The sequence below is a fragment of the Aulonocara sp. 'chitande type north' Nkhata Bay genome, linkage group LG8, assembly GCF_057382095.1.
Source record: "Aulonocara sp. 'chitande type north' Nkhata Bay isolate Kocher_YH1m ecotype deep benthic linkage group LG8, A_spYH_male_GT1.1, whole genome shotgun sequence".
Taxonomy (NCBI): Eukaryota; Metazoa; Chordata; class Actinopteri; order Cichliformes; family Cichlidae; genus Aulonocara; species Aulonocara sp. 'chitande type north' Nkhata Bay.
The window spans coordinates 13736060-13751840 of record NC_141351.1 but is presented as its reverse complement, the minus strand read 5'-3'; the positions used below and the strand labels follow the sequence as shown (position 1 = coordinate 13751840).

Below are 15781 nucleotides of genomic sequence, written 5' to 3'. Positions count from 1 at the left end.
TTTCACCAGCCATTTTTAAAATAAATTTAATGGGATTTTTTAATTACATGATTTATCTCCTGCAGTGACTCATGATTTTCATAATATAGTTATGAGGATTGATTTCTGACCAATAAGAACGGCTCAATTTCTCCTCATGTCGAGGCTTAGATGCTGATGCTAATGGCCCTGTGGTGTAAAAACAGGCAGTTGGCACTATTTGCCAGGAACTCCACCTCCAGGGTGATTTCTGCTGACACAGTCGAATCCACTCGCGTAGGAGGACCATCTCTTAGCTGTCTGCTTTCCCAGTTGTAAGCATAATGGAGACTGATATTTCTGATAACCCTAATGCAATAAGCCTTATGGATGGGTCAGCGGCAAACATATGTGTGCTTACGTACACACTCACCCACAATCTAATGATTTTTTTTCTCTCTCCAAAGTCACCCAACACTCCTTTGTGTTTTGATCAAAATGAGATAATCCCCCTCCTGCTTTTCTGCTTTTATAATTCTCTTTGAAAACACAAGGAAAATAATGCATGATCACAATATACATGAAAAATAAAAACATTGACTAGAAGAATTCATAAAGGTTATGGGAATAAGAGGGAAAGACTGCAGAGAAATCAAAGAAGAAAGAAAGAAAGAAGGGCTACAGGAGAGCGAGACCTTTCCAAACCCTCAGTGCTTTCAGTCAACATTGAGAGCAAATAACTAACACTTTGCACAATTGGAAAAAAATGTCACATTGATTTTTGCTACTAGATTTAATGTTGTGCAGTGCAGTACAGTGTAGTGTTATACTCAGATAGCAGGTGGATAACAGTTAATAAAAGAAACGTATTTTCTCATTTACTGCAGAATCAGACTCGAGTATCAGAACAGGCCAGGCAAAGCTTTGAAGCCAGCTTCGAGAAGATCCTTGTAGCTGTTGCTGATTATCACCTTGAAATTTCAACAGTACTAAAAAACTCCCAAAACAACACTTCTAAAGTGAGGGCACTCTGTTATTTTGTAGGTTACTTTGCCGTTATGCTCATGATGGCTACATTCAGACATACTCATGGCCGTGTCTGTGTCATTGACAGGCTCTGTTTTGAATGAATCTGCTGGGCTCACAGATCATAAACTGGGGGGCAAAGAATGGGCTGCCATGATTACAAAGGATCTGTCACTTTTAGTTTTTAGTCTTAGATCAGCAGAGGTGTAACATGAGAATTTTGTATAACCAGATAAGCTTTTCAGCAGCATTCTGCACAAGCTGTAGATGATGCATGGAGGGATTGTTTGAGGCAGGTGAAGAGGTGAATTGCAATAGTTTAAAAAAATAAAATAAAACAAAAATCTAAATCTCTGACTTAGATATAACAGGAGGAAATGTACTCTTTCTTAACTGATGAAAACAAGAGCTAAAGAGATGCTTACAAACATGCAGAACCACTGACAACTCCCCACGCAAAACAACTCCCAGGTTTTTTTTTAATAGATTGGGTTCACTCTTCTGTTATGTTAACCAGATTTTAAATAACAGGGTAGCAGGGGCGACAATTAAAACTTTAGAAAAACACTGAGGTTTAAAAGTGATATAAAGCTGAATATCATCAACATGCCAGGGTTTTAAAAAATGATCTTAAATGCCGATATAAAGGAAGTAAATACAGTGGGGTGCAAAAGTTTGGGCAACCTTGTTAATAGTCATTATTTCCCTGTATAAATCGTTGGTTGTTACAATAAAAAATGTCAGTTAAATGAAATGAGATGAGATAGCCTTTATTTGTCAGTTGCAGGTCTTTTGCCCACAACCGAGATGACAGACCTTGCCGACCGTACATACAATACAAACATCACATTGGGGAGACAGGTCAGGCCAGGTAGTGAGGAAAAAAACATTGAAATGTGCAACACAAAAGGATAATACAGGAATGCACAGGTATCAACACACCATAGCACAATAAACACAGACAGCAACATGGGAAAGTGTTCCAGTGTGTACATCTGATCTGCGCCTCCAGCTGACCCGATGTCCACATCGGAGGGGAGGTAAGCGTTGGAGGTGGCGTTGGATAGGGAGGGTGATGCGTCAGTGAGTGCTTATCAGTATCAGTATATGTATGTATGTGCGCGTCCATAGTTCAGCTGAGACAGTGTCCTTCGCCCTGCCAGGCTAAGTAAACAGTCTTCCAGCCAACCCAGGTGGCCTTGCATGGAATGGGAAGGAACAGACTCAACACAGTCGTTATCAGGGAGTTTTTGTTCGGCTCCAGCCTTGAGCCCACAGCTGGCGCCGAAGGGGTAGCCGGATTATGATGGTGATTTTTCTTTTGCAAACAACTCATGAGAATTTCAAGCTGTTTTTAACACTCCGACACAGGTCTCTCAATCTCCCGTTGGATAGCCGCGAGTTTCTCCGTGATGTTCTTAGCCGTCGATTCTGTGGTCTTGTCACTCTTTTGCTCACATAGCAGATTCTGAGACCTCACGACCGCAGCCAACTGATCCGAGATGTAATCCAGCTTCCGCCCAGAGATGTTGTTCTGAGTTGATTCTTTCCTGATCTAATCCAACATACATACGCTCAAAGGTGTTATTCTGAGCATTCATTGCAATCGTAAGCGCCTCCAAGCTCTTAACCATGCTGCCTTCAGTGAGCCCTTTCTGAGAAGTCGCACCTATCGTTCCAATCCCAGCGGGCAGCCTTGTGGGGGTTTGAACAGCCGGTTCCGCTCTCTTAATTCTCCAATAAACCAGGGCCAAGCCAGCTCCAATCAGCAAGAACCCTGTTATCATGGTTCCGAATAGGTAGATATCTTCAGCGTCCTCGATCGACAGTCCCACGCAGGCACACGATCCTCTGCCACCCGTCCATCGTGTATCCGGCAGGGAAAGTCCCTCCAGGGCACTCGGGTTCTCCCGAGCCCAGACTTCTCATCAGAGGGTGTCAATAGCATTCAGAGACCAGTTGATCAAATCCATAATTCTCTTTTAGGTTATTGACACAGACTGTGAGAGAGTGTTCCAGGGAAAGTAATACAAAAAAGACATGAGACTAGACAAGGACATAAGAACTAGCAGGGAAGATAAGGGAGAGGAGAAAAAGTGCGTCCGCCTCCTCCGAGAGCCAAAGAAAGAATATATCATATAGGAGACACACACACAGTGATATTTGAGAAGTGAAATGAAGTTTATTGGATTTACAGAAAGTGTGCAATAATTGTTTAAACAAAATCAGGCAGGTGCATAAATTTGGGCACTGTTGTCATTTTATTGATTCCAAAACCTTTAGAACTAATTATTGGAACTCAAATTGGCTTGGTAAGCTCAGTGACCCCTGACCTACATACACAGGTGAATCCAATAATGAGATAATTTAAGGGGGTCAATTGTAAGTTTCCCTCCTCTTTTAATTTTCTCTGAAGAATAGCAACATGGGGGTCTCAAAACAACTCTCAAATGACCTGAAGACAAAGATTGTTCACAGTCATGGTTTAGGGGAAGGATACAGAAAGTTGTCTCAGAGATTTAAGCTGTCTGTTTCCACAGTTAGGATCATATTGAGAAAATTGAAGACCACAGGCTCAGTTCAAGTTAAGGCTCGAAGTGGCAGACCAAGAAAAATCTCAGATAGACAGAAGCAACGAATGGTGAGAACAGTCAGAGTCAACCCACAGACCAGCACCAAAGACCTACAACATCATCTTGTAGCAGATGGAGTCACTGTGCATTGTTCAAGCATTCGGTGCACTTTGCACAAGGAGATGCTGTACGTGAGAGTGATGCAGAGGAAGCCTTTTCTCTGCCCACAGCACAAACAGAGTCGCTTGAGGTTTCCTAAAGCACATTTGGACAAGCCAGCTTCATTCTGGAATAAGGTGCTGTGGACTGATGAAACTAAAATTGAGTTATTTGAGCATAACAAGGGGCGTTATACATGGAGGAAAAGGAACACAGCATTCCAAGAAAAACACCTGTCTCCCATATAATATATTTGACTGACATTTTTTATTGTAACAACCAACGATTTATACAGAAAAATAATGACTATTAACAAGGTTGCCCAAATATTTGCATCCCACTGTACAATGAATGAAAATGGGGCCAAGAACAGAACCCTGTGGAACACCATGTGAGAGTGGCAGAGTGATGATTTGTAAGTTGATGTGGCAATGGAGACGCTTCTATAAGCATTAAAGTGAACTGTTCAAATGCTGGACCAGACTTGCTCACCTGCTGTTTCAACCTCTTGATCAATACTTGTTGGTCAGTATTGTCAAAGGCTGGGCTTAAATCCAACATCACTTCGAATGAACTCTCCTGAATCCCTGAACATCAACAAATCACTTGAGAACAGCAGGCTCTGCCAAGGGACCTCTATGGGAACCAGACTGAAACTTTTAGAGAAAGTTCAATTCTTCCATAGAACTGAAGTGCAGTTACCTTTTATTTTTAACACTTTTGCAATAAAAGGGAGTTTTGAAATGGGCCTAAGTTGTTCTCTGAGGGTTGTATGTCTTTTGGAGCCAACTTTAAGTGGTCACTAAGCAGTTTTTGGTACTTAATGGGTTGGCTTTGTGCTTTGTTTATCTAACCAAAAGACTGCCACTCGCTTATGCAAAGTTAAAAACATAATATGCCTTAATATAATGCAACTTAACTCATTCACTGCCATTGACGTCTATAGACGTCAATTACGTTTTTCAATGGGAGGGGCCAGAATACAACCTCGGGCAGCTTGTCGGTGAATTTTATTTTTTCATATATTTGTAAATAAATTGTTTTGATAAAACATAACCTTTCTCAGTGTTATTTCTGTTTTATAGAAGTGAAAAACTTTTATATGTTAGAGGTGTCACAAAGCAAGAAATATTAGTGTCAAAGGCACTTTTCTGCTTGAAATGTATTTTTCACAAAAAGCTCGTTTTCTCCCTTTTTTTTTGGTCAAAACAGGCATTTTTGGTGGAACCCACCTCTCTTCTACAGCTGATTACTAAAGAATGGAAAATGGTAGAAACAAGCTTTTTTTTTTGGATGAAAGAAGAGAGTCTGTTCTTCATTTTGGTAGGTTCAGCGTTTATATGATCATAACACACAGTTTTCTGTGGCTCTTCAAAAATGAGTAAAAATGCTCAAAAACCCTGGCAGTGGGGAGTTACCTGATTTGAAAATGGCTGGCAGTGAATGAGTTAATATATAATGCATAGTACATATAACCTACCAGATCATATCAAGGATGATTGCTGCAGAGATCTTTATGGAGCCCTGACATTTCCAATACATAATGCATGTTTGCATCTCTAATGTCAAAATCAAACCAGGTTTCATATACAGCTACGTTGGTGTAATGACACAAGTGTAATCTAATTACTTTTTTTTATATCTTGTAACTTTCAAGCTCTCATTACATATAATCATTGTGTCCCCAAACACTGTCAGCTGCTCGCTTGCACCATCCCTCCCTGTAAGCCTAAATAAAGACCTCTTCGCAAGGGTACTCTGCCTTTTGAGCATTGTGCACAGAAGTACACACATGCAGATTTTCACTCGTGCATGCTCTGCATCTACTGATGCCATTAGGACCTCCAAATAATAGCTGCACTAATGAAGTGAAGGGTGCATCGGTGCAGAATAGAAGTGCTTTTGAAAGCGATTGAAGAGGTCTGAGCTGCATCATAGCGATGAGTCAAATAAAACTGGCGAGGGAAATATTTATCATATTGCTCATTTGGATGCATCCAGTGTTCAGGATCCTTCACATGCTCGGGGGTAACGTGCTGTACCTCTCAAGAGTGCGTGAACATATGCATGCCTGTGCTAGCCTGCACAGATGTGAATTAAACTGTAAGGGTTTTAAGCACATTTCTTCTCTGTTGTTGTGTCTGTCTTTGCATTTTTGTCTGTTTTAATCACTGAGCTGGCACAGGGACAGGCAAAGGTTCAAGCTGAGTGTAGATTAAATTAAGATACAGTTCAAGGGGACTGCCTGAAGTTCAGATGTGTGCACGGATGCATGCAGGTCTAGATTAAATTAAGATACAGTGTTGGGAAGCTGCATTATACTGATGAGCACATGGGTACTTGTGTGTTTTGCCATCTGCAAATGCCAAGCAGTTGAAATGCCCTGCCAATGACGTTCTGTTAGGCTTAAAAGCCTGTGGCAGCATTTGTCCTCTGTCCTTTGTACCGTGGTAAAAGACCACTCTGCCCTGTCCTTGCCTGTATAACATTATAACAGCAAGAGGGGGCAGAGCTGACCCCTCCTGAGCTGTGTGAACCTGCCTCCTTTAGGTCACTGAAGACACCGATCCTTGTTATTTAGGTTTTGCTGGGTAGATGCAGTGTTAAAAATCCATCTTCTGCACATGTGCATTGGCGTGAGTTATTGTTTTCATTACATGACGTTTTCAGTTTGAATGAGTTTACCAAATGATTAAAAATTTTATCACCTCTTTATAATTTATAGAGTTTAGAGGATTATTCCTTATTTTCTAAACAACAAAAATCTAATACTATAGAGTGATTTTAGTGTTGTAAAATGTGAACACTAGAATTTGAAGATCCGACTGTAATGCTGCATAAAAGCTGAGAAAGGATGCATGGAGGTTGATTGCTGCTCAAAATGAGTTAAAACACATTTGCAGCAGTAATCAGCAGGTATAATAAGAGCTATAGTACCAGTAATTGAAGCCACAGTGACGATCCTCTTAAAATGTTGCCTTGTACATTGTCGTTCTGCGAAATAAATGGGCAGATGCCTCAGATTTGGCACAGTGGTTACTGTATATGTAGAATCACTCTTAATCATGACTTCGTGACATTGCAAAAATGCAAAACCTTGCTTGCTCTACATTATGAAGAGTGGGAGCACATTCTTTGGTCTGATGAGACCAAAACAGAGAGAGGGGAAAGAAAAAAAAAGTTAATATCGGATGAACTACAAGACGTTTTGCTCGAACCTGGCCAGAGCTGCCACTGTGAACACATAGTCCTGACACTGAAGAGGTGGGAGTGCGATGATATGGTGCTGCGTGAGTGCAAGGGGTGTTAGAGAGATGACATTTATAGAGGGCATCACGGACATGGTCGACGAGATGACTCCAGGAGCCTGGGAGAGGAGGAATATTCCAGCATGATAACGATCCAAAGCACATGGACAGAATTACATAAGAGTTTGTCTAAATGAATAAAATGAAAAGTGTAATCTGTTAAAGTGTTCCTTCTGATGCGAATCCAACAGCACACCTTTGCAGTATTTCAGTGAGAAAGGCAAAGGGACACAACCCCTGCAGCAAAGGACAGGCTGGGCAAAAATTGTCACTGAAAAATGTCAAGACAAACGTCCTCCACGCCAAGAAGGATCAAGTCTACCATCATAATATAGCTGGAGATGCACAATATTGAGAAATGAACAGATTCAGTTATTGAAGCTGTGCAGACTTCTGTTGTTGGTGTTCTTTTGTATGATGCAGTCAAACGAAACTGTTAGTTTGGATTTTGAATAAATCCAAATGTCCCGTTTGAAAGCTTGAAAGTAGTGCAACTGTTGTAATTTTGAATCATTTGAATTTGAAGTTGCTGCACAGGGGTGTAGTCACTTCTGCTGTGCACTGTACTCCTGAGTGTCTGAGAGGAGTCAGCAGCTACAGTAATATGTGACATATAAAGCTGTTGTCAAATCAAAGCTGTTGTGTAATAGCTTTGCTTTTTTTTTTTTTTAAAGCATTTTTGACATTTTTTCTCCCTGGTGATATTTAATGTGCCGAATGACGTCTGGTGACCTTCAACCCCCGTATGACTGGGTTTTTATTTTTGTTGGTTTTTGCACAGTACGTTAGGTGGTGATAGCGTCTGTCTTGCAAATCTGAAATGCTGCAAACCAAGCCAGTCCCAAATTATTTTTAGAGTCAGAGTCATCCTCATTCAGTGTAACATCACTGACGGCCTCCTCCTCCTCCTCAGCGGCGTTCGTGCCTCTCGGTTGGCTCGCTCCACTCTGTTCCCTCCTTTATTTGCCGTCCCCTCTGACTCCTCGACACCGCCTCGGATATTCACATTCTCACAAGTTTCATTGGTTGTCTGCAAGATGAACCAACTGTGAAGCCTAATCAGTGTGATAATAGGTTTCTTATCTTTAAAGTAACACAACAATTTTCACCTTATTTGTGCGCTTCAATTGCATATGTGGCATTCATCAACCTGCTCATTGTGGTCAGTCGCTAAAGAGTGATGACAGTGAAGTTCGGAGTGAACTGCGGACAGTTAAATGCATGTACGTGCGTTGAGAGGCGGAGCAGTGCAGTCCAGTGAACATTGCCATATGTTCCTCCTCATTATGGGGGCTTTAGAAAGCAATGGGGCTGATAAAACAGAGCAGTTGATGGCGTTCTGTGGATGTTAACAAATTATTTTGCTTGGAAGCACTTCATTTAAAAGTCAGACTGTTTTCTGGCTGATACCACAACATCCTTGTTGTGAAAAAAAACCCCCAAAACTGTAGTGGGTTTTAGCAAACTACACAATCTTACAGGAAAACCTGGATGTTTAAAAAGTGTTGACTTTAAAGGAAAAGCTTGAGACTTGAATTTAACCTCTCTTAGGCTTATTGTAAGTTTGACATCCCTGCCTTAGAGGGAGAAAAAAGCATGGCTGCAAACCCCTTTGACATCATGAGCCACGTACAGTACCAAAGAAACTAGTTTTACTATGCATTAACTATCCACTGTAAACAACTGACATTTATGTTGTAAATAGTGAAAAAACAAACAAATAATAAAAAACAGGCACTTTTAAAGGGATTTTTAAATCGTGTAATTATTTTGTAGGATGAATAGGAAGTTGGAGATCTTTATCAGCAGGAAAAATTAGGGCTGGATTGCGGGCTTTGCTGTGGCGATTATGACACCCCTGCCCTAAAGTATCAGAGAAACAAGGAGTTGCACTTAACAGCGTCCAAGCAAAAGCCTCCTGTTTTCTGTAAAAACACTTTTGAGTTATGGACAGAATTAAACGTCATGGGACAACCATTTAGTTATTTAGCCTGTGACTGTTGTTACTGTGTTCAACCCCAGCTCTGATTATCACATCTGAATTTTAACTTGGGTCAATAAACCTGGTCCATTTTGAACTTTAAATTTCCTCCTTACTACGTGCAAAACTCTGTCTTATCTGACTTTATTCCACGAGGAGGATTCCCCTTGATCACCGGTTATTCTCAGTTAAAGATTATATTTCTCCAAAATTCAAATAAGAGCTGTTTTTGCTCCAAGGATTTTAAGGGCTTAAACCTGATCACAGACCTCTGTGATCAAGCGGAATGTGAAGTTTTGTGCATGTGTGACGTTGATAAACAACATTTTTTTGGGGGGGGGAAGAGAAAAAAAAATCTAATTAACTTTTACAAACTATCAGATTATTTCCTCTTTGTCAAAAGTAAGAGACTTGATGAGGCGCCAACAGCAGGAGCTAATGCGCTGGCACTTGGCAGACACTGCTTCTGATAAGAGGCATTCTTGCTCTCAATCTGTTCGCACTCTTCTTCATCTTGTTCTCTCCTCTCTGTTTTCTTCACTGCAGATGTGACTCAGAAAACCGTTACCTTGGCAATCCACTCAGAGGAACCTGTTACTGTGAGTAATTCTCCGCTGGACAGCTACTTGCTGGAGAGACAGCTCATATGCACTCGCTCTCACAAACACACACCTTTATTATTCTTGGCGATTCTCTCTCTCTGCCTCTCTCTCTTTCTGTCTCCCCTCTCTTTCTCTCTCTCTCTCCCCCCTCTCCTTCCACTTCCACTCTTCCGCCCAGGGCAGATGGAGCATTTTAGCACTTTGGCACCAGGGGCGCTTGTTCGGTGACAGAATGACTTGTCGTGAAAATGTCAAGTGCATCAGAGGGAGTGAGTGATTGAGCTAATCAAGGAGACGGAGGAGTAAAAAATTCTCCACTTGTCTACCCACTCAATCACGCACCTACTCATTTATTCATTTAGAAAGTTGACTAAATGATAGATTTTCCTTTCACTTAACAAGTCAAACTATCAGTGTGCGTATATGGAAAAGGAACTCGAATGACACGAAGCTGACACCCAGCGCCGAGTGGTAGCACATCTGTGCCCCCCTTCCTGTGTATACTGTACACGCTGGTGTGTTTGTGCTTTGTGTGTTTATTTGCATGATGTGGTGTCCTTCACGGTGCTGCGGTACTTAGTGATTTGTTATCTGCCTTTCAGCACTCCGCTACTGACAACAGAGCCTTTGCCAAGGTTTTGTCCCTTTTTGAAATGCCACAGCCTGACAACAGGCTCAATGGGGGGAAGACAGGAAACTAAAAGCCTGAAGCTTGTTTTAACCTCTGGACACCACTGGGACTTGTTCTTGAGCTTAGCTGTGCACTATTGTAAACATGGCAGTGCTCACTATCCAAAAGACCACTGAGCATAGATTAGCACTTTGAACTCATGCGACATTATCCAGCTCCTTTGCAGTGTGTGTTAGTTTGTAGTTTGTAATTGAAAAATGCAGACCTAAATGTATCTCCCAAAGCCTTCTGTGGCTTTAATGCCATTTTACTATTAATGTGCAGTTTTTTGTTTTTTGTTTTTAATCATGAGTCAGATCTTCAGGAGGCTTATTTAAGCCTATAAAGAAATACTTTTTATTCTGTGGCTTTACAGGACATCTCAGACTCTGGCCGGTAAATTATGTAATTTATATGCCAAAAAATAGCTCCTGCAAATTCGATCATCCACTGTCTTAGTACTCATGCCCCTGCAGTCCCCCAGGGAAAAAGTAAACAGCTGTGGTACGAATGTGAAAGGACACATTTAATAATAAAATATTTGATGCATGTATCTCCTTTAAAAAAAAAAAAAAAAAAAAGATAATTTAGCATTACCAGTGAAATCATCTGTGGCAGTTCATTAATAATAAAAACTTCATTAATCTCTGGTGAAGATTATTTACTCTCAGGGTCAGGTTAATCTGTTAGTTCCATGCTTGATTGCAGCAATCAGATTTTAGCCTCTAGCCTGTGGTGGTAAAGCTACATCTGCCAGCTAAGTTCTTGATGAAGCTGTCATCTACGTATGATGTACGGGACATGGGACAACATCTGAGTAATTTCTTTCCTGTCTGGTTTTCTAAACAGACAATCTTCTGATTGACTACCAGTTCACCTTCAGTCTCATCCAGGAAGATGATAATCACTACACTGCCATAAACTTCATGGCCTCGCCTGAGCAGGTAACTTCTTCAAGAAGAGTTTTCAGTGAGTCATCGGGAACGATGTTAGAGTTAACATGAACGCAGCGCTCTGAGGCACTCACATTTAATTATTCTGGTTACTGGTCAGTTGTTTTTGATAATTAGAAACATTGAGCCTGACATTGCTGTAAAAACGTTTGTAATGTAAATTGTAAATTGTGCAGTATTTAGATGATTTCATTAATGGATTTATGTTTTTCATCTAAAGCAAACCAAGAATTTGGAAATGTCCATAAATGCGTCCAATAACTTCAACCTGAACATCACGTGGTCGGTTGGATCAACAGGTACTCTTTTTTTTTTTTTCTTCTTCTTCTTTTTGTACTTGAAATGTTTCTGGTGAGTTATTAGTCCCAGTCATTTTAGTATCCATCCTTTTTTTTTATCCATTATATCTGATATTCAGGGTTGGAGGTGGCTGAAACCTATCCCCTCTGGCAAAGAGCAAAAGATGGGGTACACCCTGGACTGGTTGCCACTATAATGCATGGCTAACACAGCAAGACAGAGAACCATTCACACTTTTTGGCCAATTTAGAATCACAAATTAACCCAACATGCATGTTTTTGGAGTGCAAGAGTACCCAGAGAGAAGCCATGTAGGCACAAGGAGAACAGACATAAGCAAGATTAGTAGTAGTGAGTTTGTCTCTCCTGTTCCAACTTCTTTGTCACAAATAGTATTAGGTATTCTCAGCAAAAGTTATATGTTTCGTGAAGTCGCGAACCAAGAAAAAAAAGTATCTTTCAGGGTTTTTTCTGGGGTTTTTTGTGATTTGCGTGACAGAGGACATAAATGAATAGGCTGGGTCTCAGGAGGCTATTTGGATGTTATAAAAATGTCCAACAAAACATCTATAAAACTTTCTCAGCATTCAAAGGTCACCAAAGCCAATATTCAAACTGACAACAATTTGTTGCTTATTTTTATCCACATGGACTCAGGCTGATTAGATGTCCTCTATTTATTCTGAAGTCTGTGACATAAAAGGTTCCTATTGTTCCCACATTCACAGCATTAAATGAAATAATGACTAAGATGCTTTCAAATTGAACCTAATTACAAAACAAAGCCTTTGTTTAATCAGTTTCATTCAATTTGAAAAAGAAAGTATCTAATAACAAATGTGATTAATACCATACAATCAGTGCTTTAATAATAATAATAATAATAATAATAAAAAAAATAAATGTATATACAGTATAATGTCTGTGTGTGTAACATTATGATATAAATATTAAAGTAATGAATTAGTCAGTCAATATAAGAGATATAACAGGAACAACAACGCGCCTTCTCTCGTTAGTGTGTACCGTGTCACTGTTGAGTGGATATTATAGGTTCCCTGAGGAAAGACACCCAAGGACACTGCAGTCGTCCAGTGCCACTGTTTATCTCTGGCCTCCCCTCCTCTCAAGTCATCTGCCGCTTTCTCCTGTCCACACAGCACTGACATTTTCTAGCCACTAAGACACGTTAACCTCCCGCGCGCCTCGCCACCACCTTAACCTTTTTGGAGTAGCGTTATTAATATTTGAAGTTGGGTCCCCTTTCTCTGCTAAGATATTGTGTCTCAGAAGGAACGGGACCCTCTTCACAATCGACGAGCGCGCGAAGCGCCTTTGGGTGGGGGAAGGAGAAGGGAGAGGAGGGGTGATTTCAATTAAGATAAATGTGCTCACGTAGCCACAGTCAAGCTGTCATTTTCACTGCTTTTGTTTCAGAGCCGTGGTTTGGAATGTCAATGTTGAGAACCCACTGACATGAGGAAGAATAAGAAATGACTTGGAACGTTTAGATAGATGGAAGATTGAGTTTTAAGAGTTTTAGTCCAGAATATGTTTATATATTGATTTCATTAGGGATATCAAGAAGTTTGTATACACAAGACACAGAAAATTTACGGTTTAGTGTTTAGCATACAGAATTTCATTTAAGGCACATTGCATCATCCTGTTTTAAAATTTTAAGATGCCACTTAGAGAAAAGCTAAAAATGGACACAAGCAAGAACTGATTGTTAACAATAGTGGATCTGAGCAGACCTCATGCAGACTTCATCTTCTATAGTTACATTAAGGCAAAGTTAGGTCTCAAACGACTTAATGTCCCTCTTTTAGGCTTTTCAACCACATCTAGAAATATTTAAAACATTTCTGTTTTACATAAATAACAATGAGTGTGTTAGATGTTTATATTCTGAACATAAACTCTTTAACTCTACAGCTGGAACAATCTCTGGAGAGGAGGTGCCCATCGTGTCCAAAACAAACATCAAGGAATATAGAGACAGTTTCTCATGCGAGAAGTTCACCTTCAGAAGCAACCCCAACATTACTTTTTATGTCTACGTCAGTAACTTCTCATGGCCCATCAAGATCCAGGTAAGAACTGCGTGTGTGACCTTGGACTGACTTATGAGAAGCGGATAAGACAGTGAGCTAATCCTCTCTTATGTGCTGTGACTGTTTTCAAAATGCTAAAAACACACGTGAATACAGTATGTATGAATAAATCTATAAAAGAATTAAGACAAAAAAGAGCAGGAGCAGCCATCTTTGCACATGCAGAGCTCTATTGTCACTCTGGGTGATTTCAAGTGCACTCGATTGTAATTACACCTTCAATGAATGTGTGTTCATAGGTGCACAGCTGCTTTTTAGCAGGCAAAGGCAAAAAGCATTGTTTCAAATTTGTGCCCCTCTCCCTGAATGGATCCAATTGAGGCTTTGATTGGTGGGCCGCTTGAAAATACAACACTGAAAGATGTCTCGTCCATTTGCTTTTATCTACTTGCAGGAAAACAAAAAGGTCTAGTGTAAAGGGATGGGGGATGGGCAGGGTTTCTTTGTAAGGAAAGCTTGCCCATGGACAGCACACACGGGGAGTGTTCTTTGACATTTTAGGGATTATAAATGTTGCTTAACATTTTAATTCTATAAATTGTAACTAAGCCTTAGAAACGCTCTCTCTGGAATATGCTAAGTTTGATATAAAGTACATTAGTACTAGGATATGGAAGGTGTCAAACCCATAGAATTAACACCCGAATCTGCTGTCACCATGCAATTTAATACAACGAGATAACAATTGTCCCCCCCCAAATATCACACAATATCCATTTTGCTAATTAGTCCACTCCCAAATATTGATTTTTATATTTCGTCCTACAATTTCACGAGGTAAATGAATGGAACACCTTGGAGTAATAATATCTGTGGGGTCAATCCATCTTTGGAGGGGGCCTGGTAATAGTTTTCTATTAGATTTCCCAGCCAACAGTCGCTTATTTATTATGGACTAGCCTGGGCTGTACAGCAAATAGCTTCTGTAACAGGATAAGGTCTCTCTTTCTTTGCTTGTCTTCATGATGCATGGATGAGAATGGAGACCTGGATGAGATAAGACAGGATTTCTTCTTATGAGGGTTTGTATGTAAGGCCCAAACACATAAACAGATTTAAATATAGACTTGGATCGTAAAGAGCAGTTTTCATGGAGGGAAAATGTTGCCACCAAATCGTATCGTCAGCATGTTCCTCCGTGTAATAAAAGGCCAATTGTAATAGAAGAATGTTCTCAGATGATGAAATTGATTGGCTTAGATGGATGAATTGAAACTGAATTAACCCTACACATATTGCTTTGACCTCATATCGTGTGAAAAACAACTTTATAAGCACTAAATAGACATGTCCAATTTACTTAAAAGCCAGCTAACATCTGTGCACAGTGTGCTTTGTGAGTCATGTTAGCCATGTCAGTAAGCATCTTATTTCAGATCAGTGATTCTCATTTTCTACTTAATAGGGTTGGAAAAAGTCAAAGGTGGCAGAAGTTTGGGGGGTAGATGAAGTTGTCATTAAAGAATATTAGCCCCGTGACTCTGTTATGCTATATGATCATTAACATACCCCTTTCTGTTTCCTGTGATATTGACATAGCCAAATATTTAGCTAACCACTACATTTCAATACAATCTAGACATATCTGCACGAATAAATAAATGTGTAGGTTCAGCCACGCATCTTCTCCTTCTTCTTCTTTTTTTGGAAGACCAGATTAATTTGATTGTTAAATTAGCATTCAACGCAACAGATGTGACGCAAGTAATCCACCTCTAAAAGCACAATTTGTGCCCCGTTACCCAAACCAATGTGTTGCCAACCAGGGGCTCCAGATGACATTGTGTGTGTTTGTCTAAATGCTTTCAGGCTACAGTGCTTTCAAAACATCTACAGTAGATAATGACTTGTCACAATGATGTGGCCTGTTATATGTGATTTAGCTGCCAGGACTGTGCGTAATCTCTCTTTTAATGAAGATGAAACATGTTTCTGATGAAGCGTCATTCACTGCCATGTTGCCTTTTGGATACGTCGGCTATGGTAGAGAGAGACTGCATTATTGCTGAGATCTGAGATCAATGGGTTAAATTAAAAAAAAAAAAAGTCAGCATTGCGAGTTATTTTGGATTTTAAAATGTTGTATTTATTTTAATTTATGCATCTGAAAAGAAAAATGCTATTAACAATATTG

At 40.1% G+C, this 15781-nt stretch overlaps 1 protein-coding gene across 2 annotated transcripts in view; it reads left to right on the top strand.

Moving 5' to 3' along the window:
- Positions 1-15781, top strand: part of atrnl1b (attractin-like 1b) — a 71804-nt gene that overhangs the window by 28089 nt on the left and 27934 nt on the right. Inside the window, exons 21-24 of one of the 2 annotated variants that reach the window (XM_086303659.1) lie at positions 9552-9604; positions 11127-11221; positions 11451-11529; positions 13469-13626. In XM_086303659.1, the coding sequence (XP_086159785.1) occupies positions 9552-9604; positions 11127-11221; positions 11451-11529; positions 13469-13626 (385 nt within the window). Of the gene's footprint in view, positions 1-845; positions 1124-9551; positions 9605-11126; positions 11222-11450; positions 11530-13468; positions 13627-15781 lie in introns of those variants that run through there. The other variant, XM_086303660.1, reaches the window with a different exon arrangement.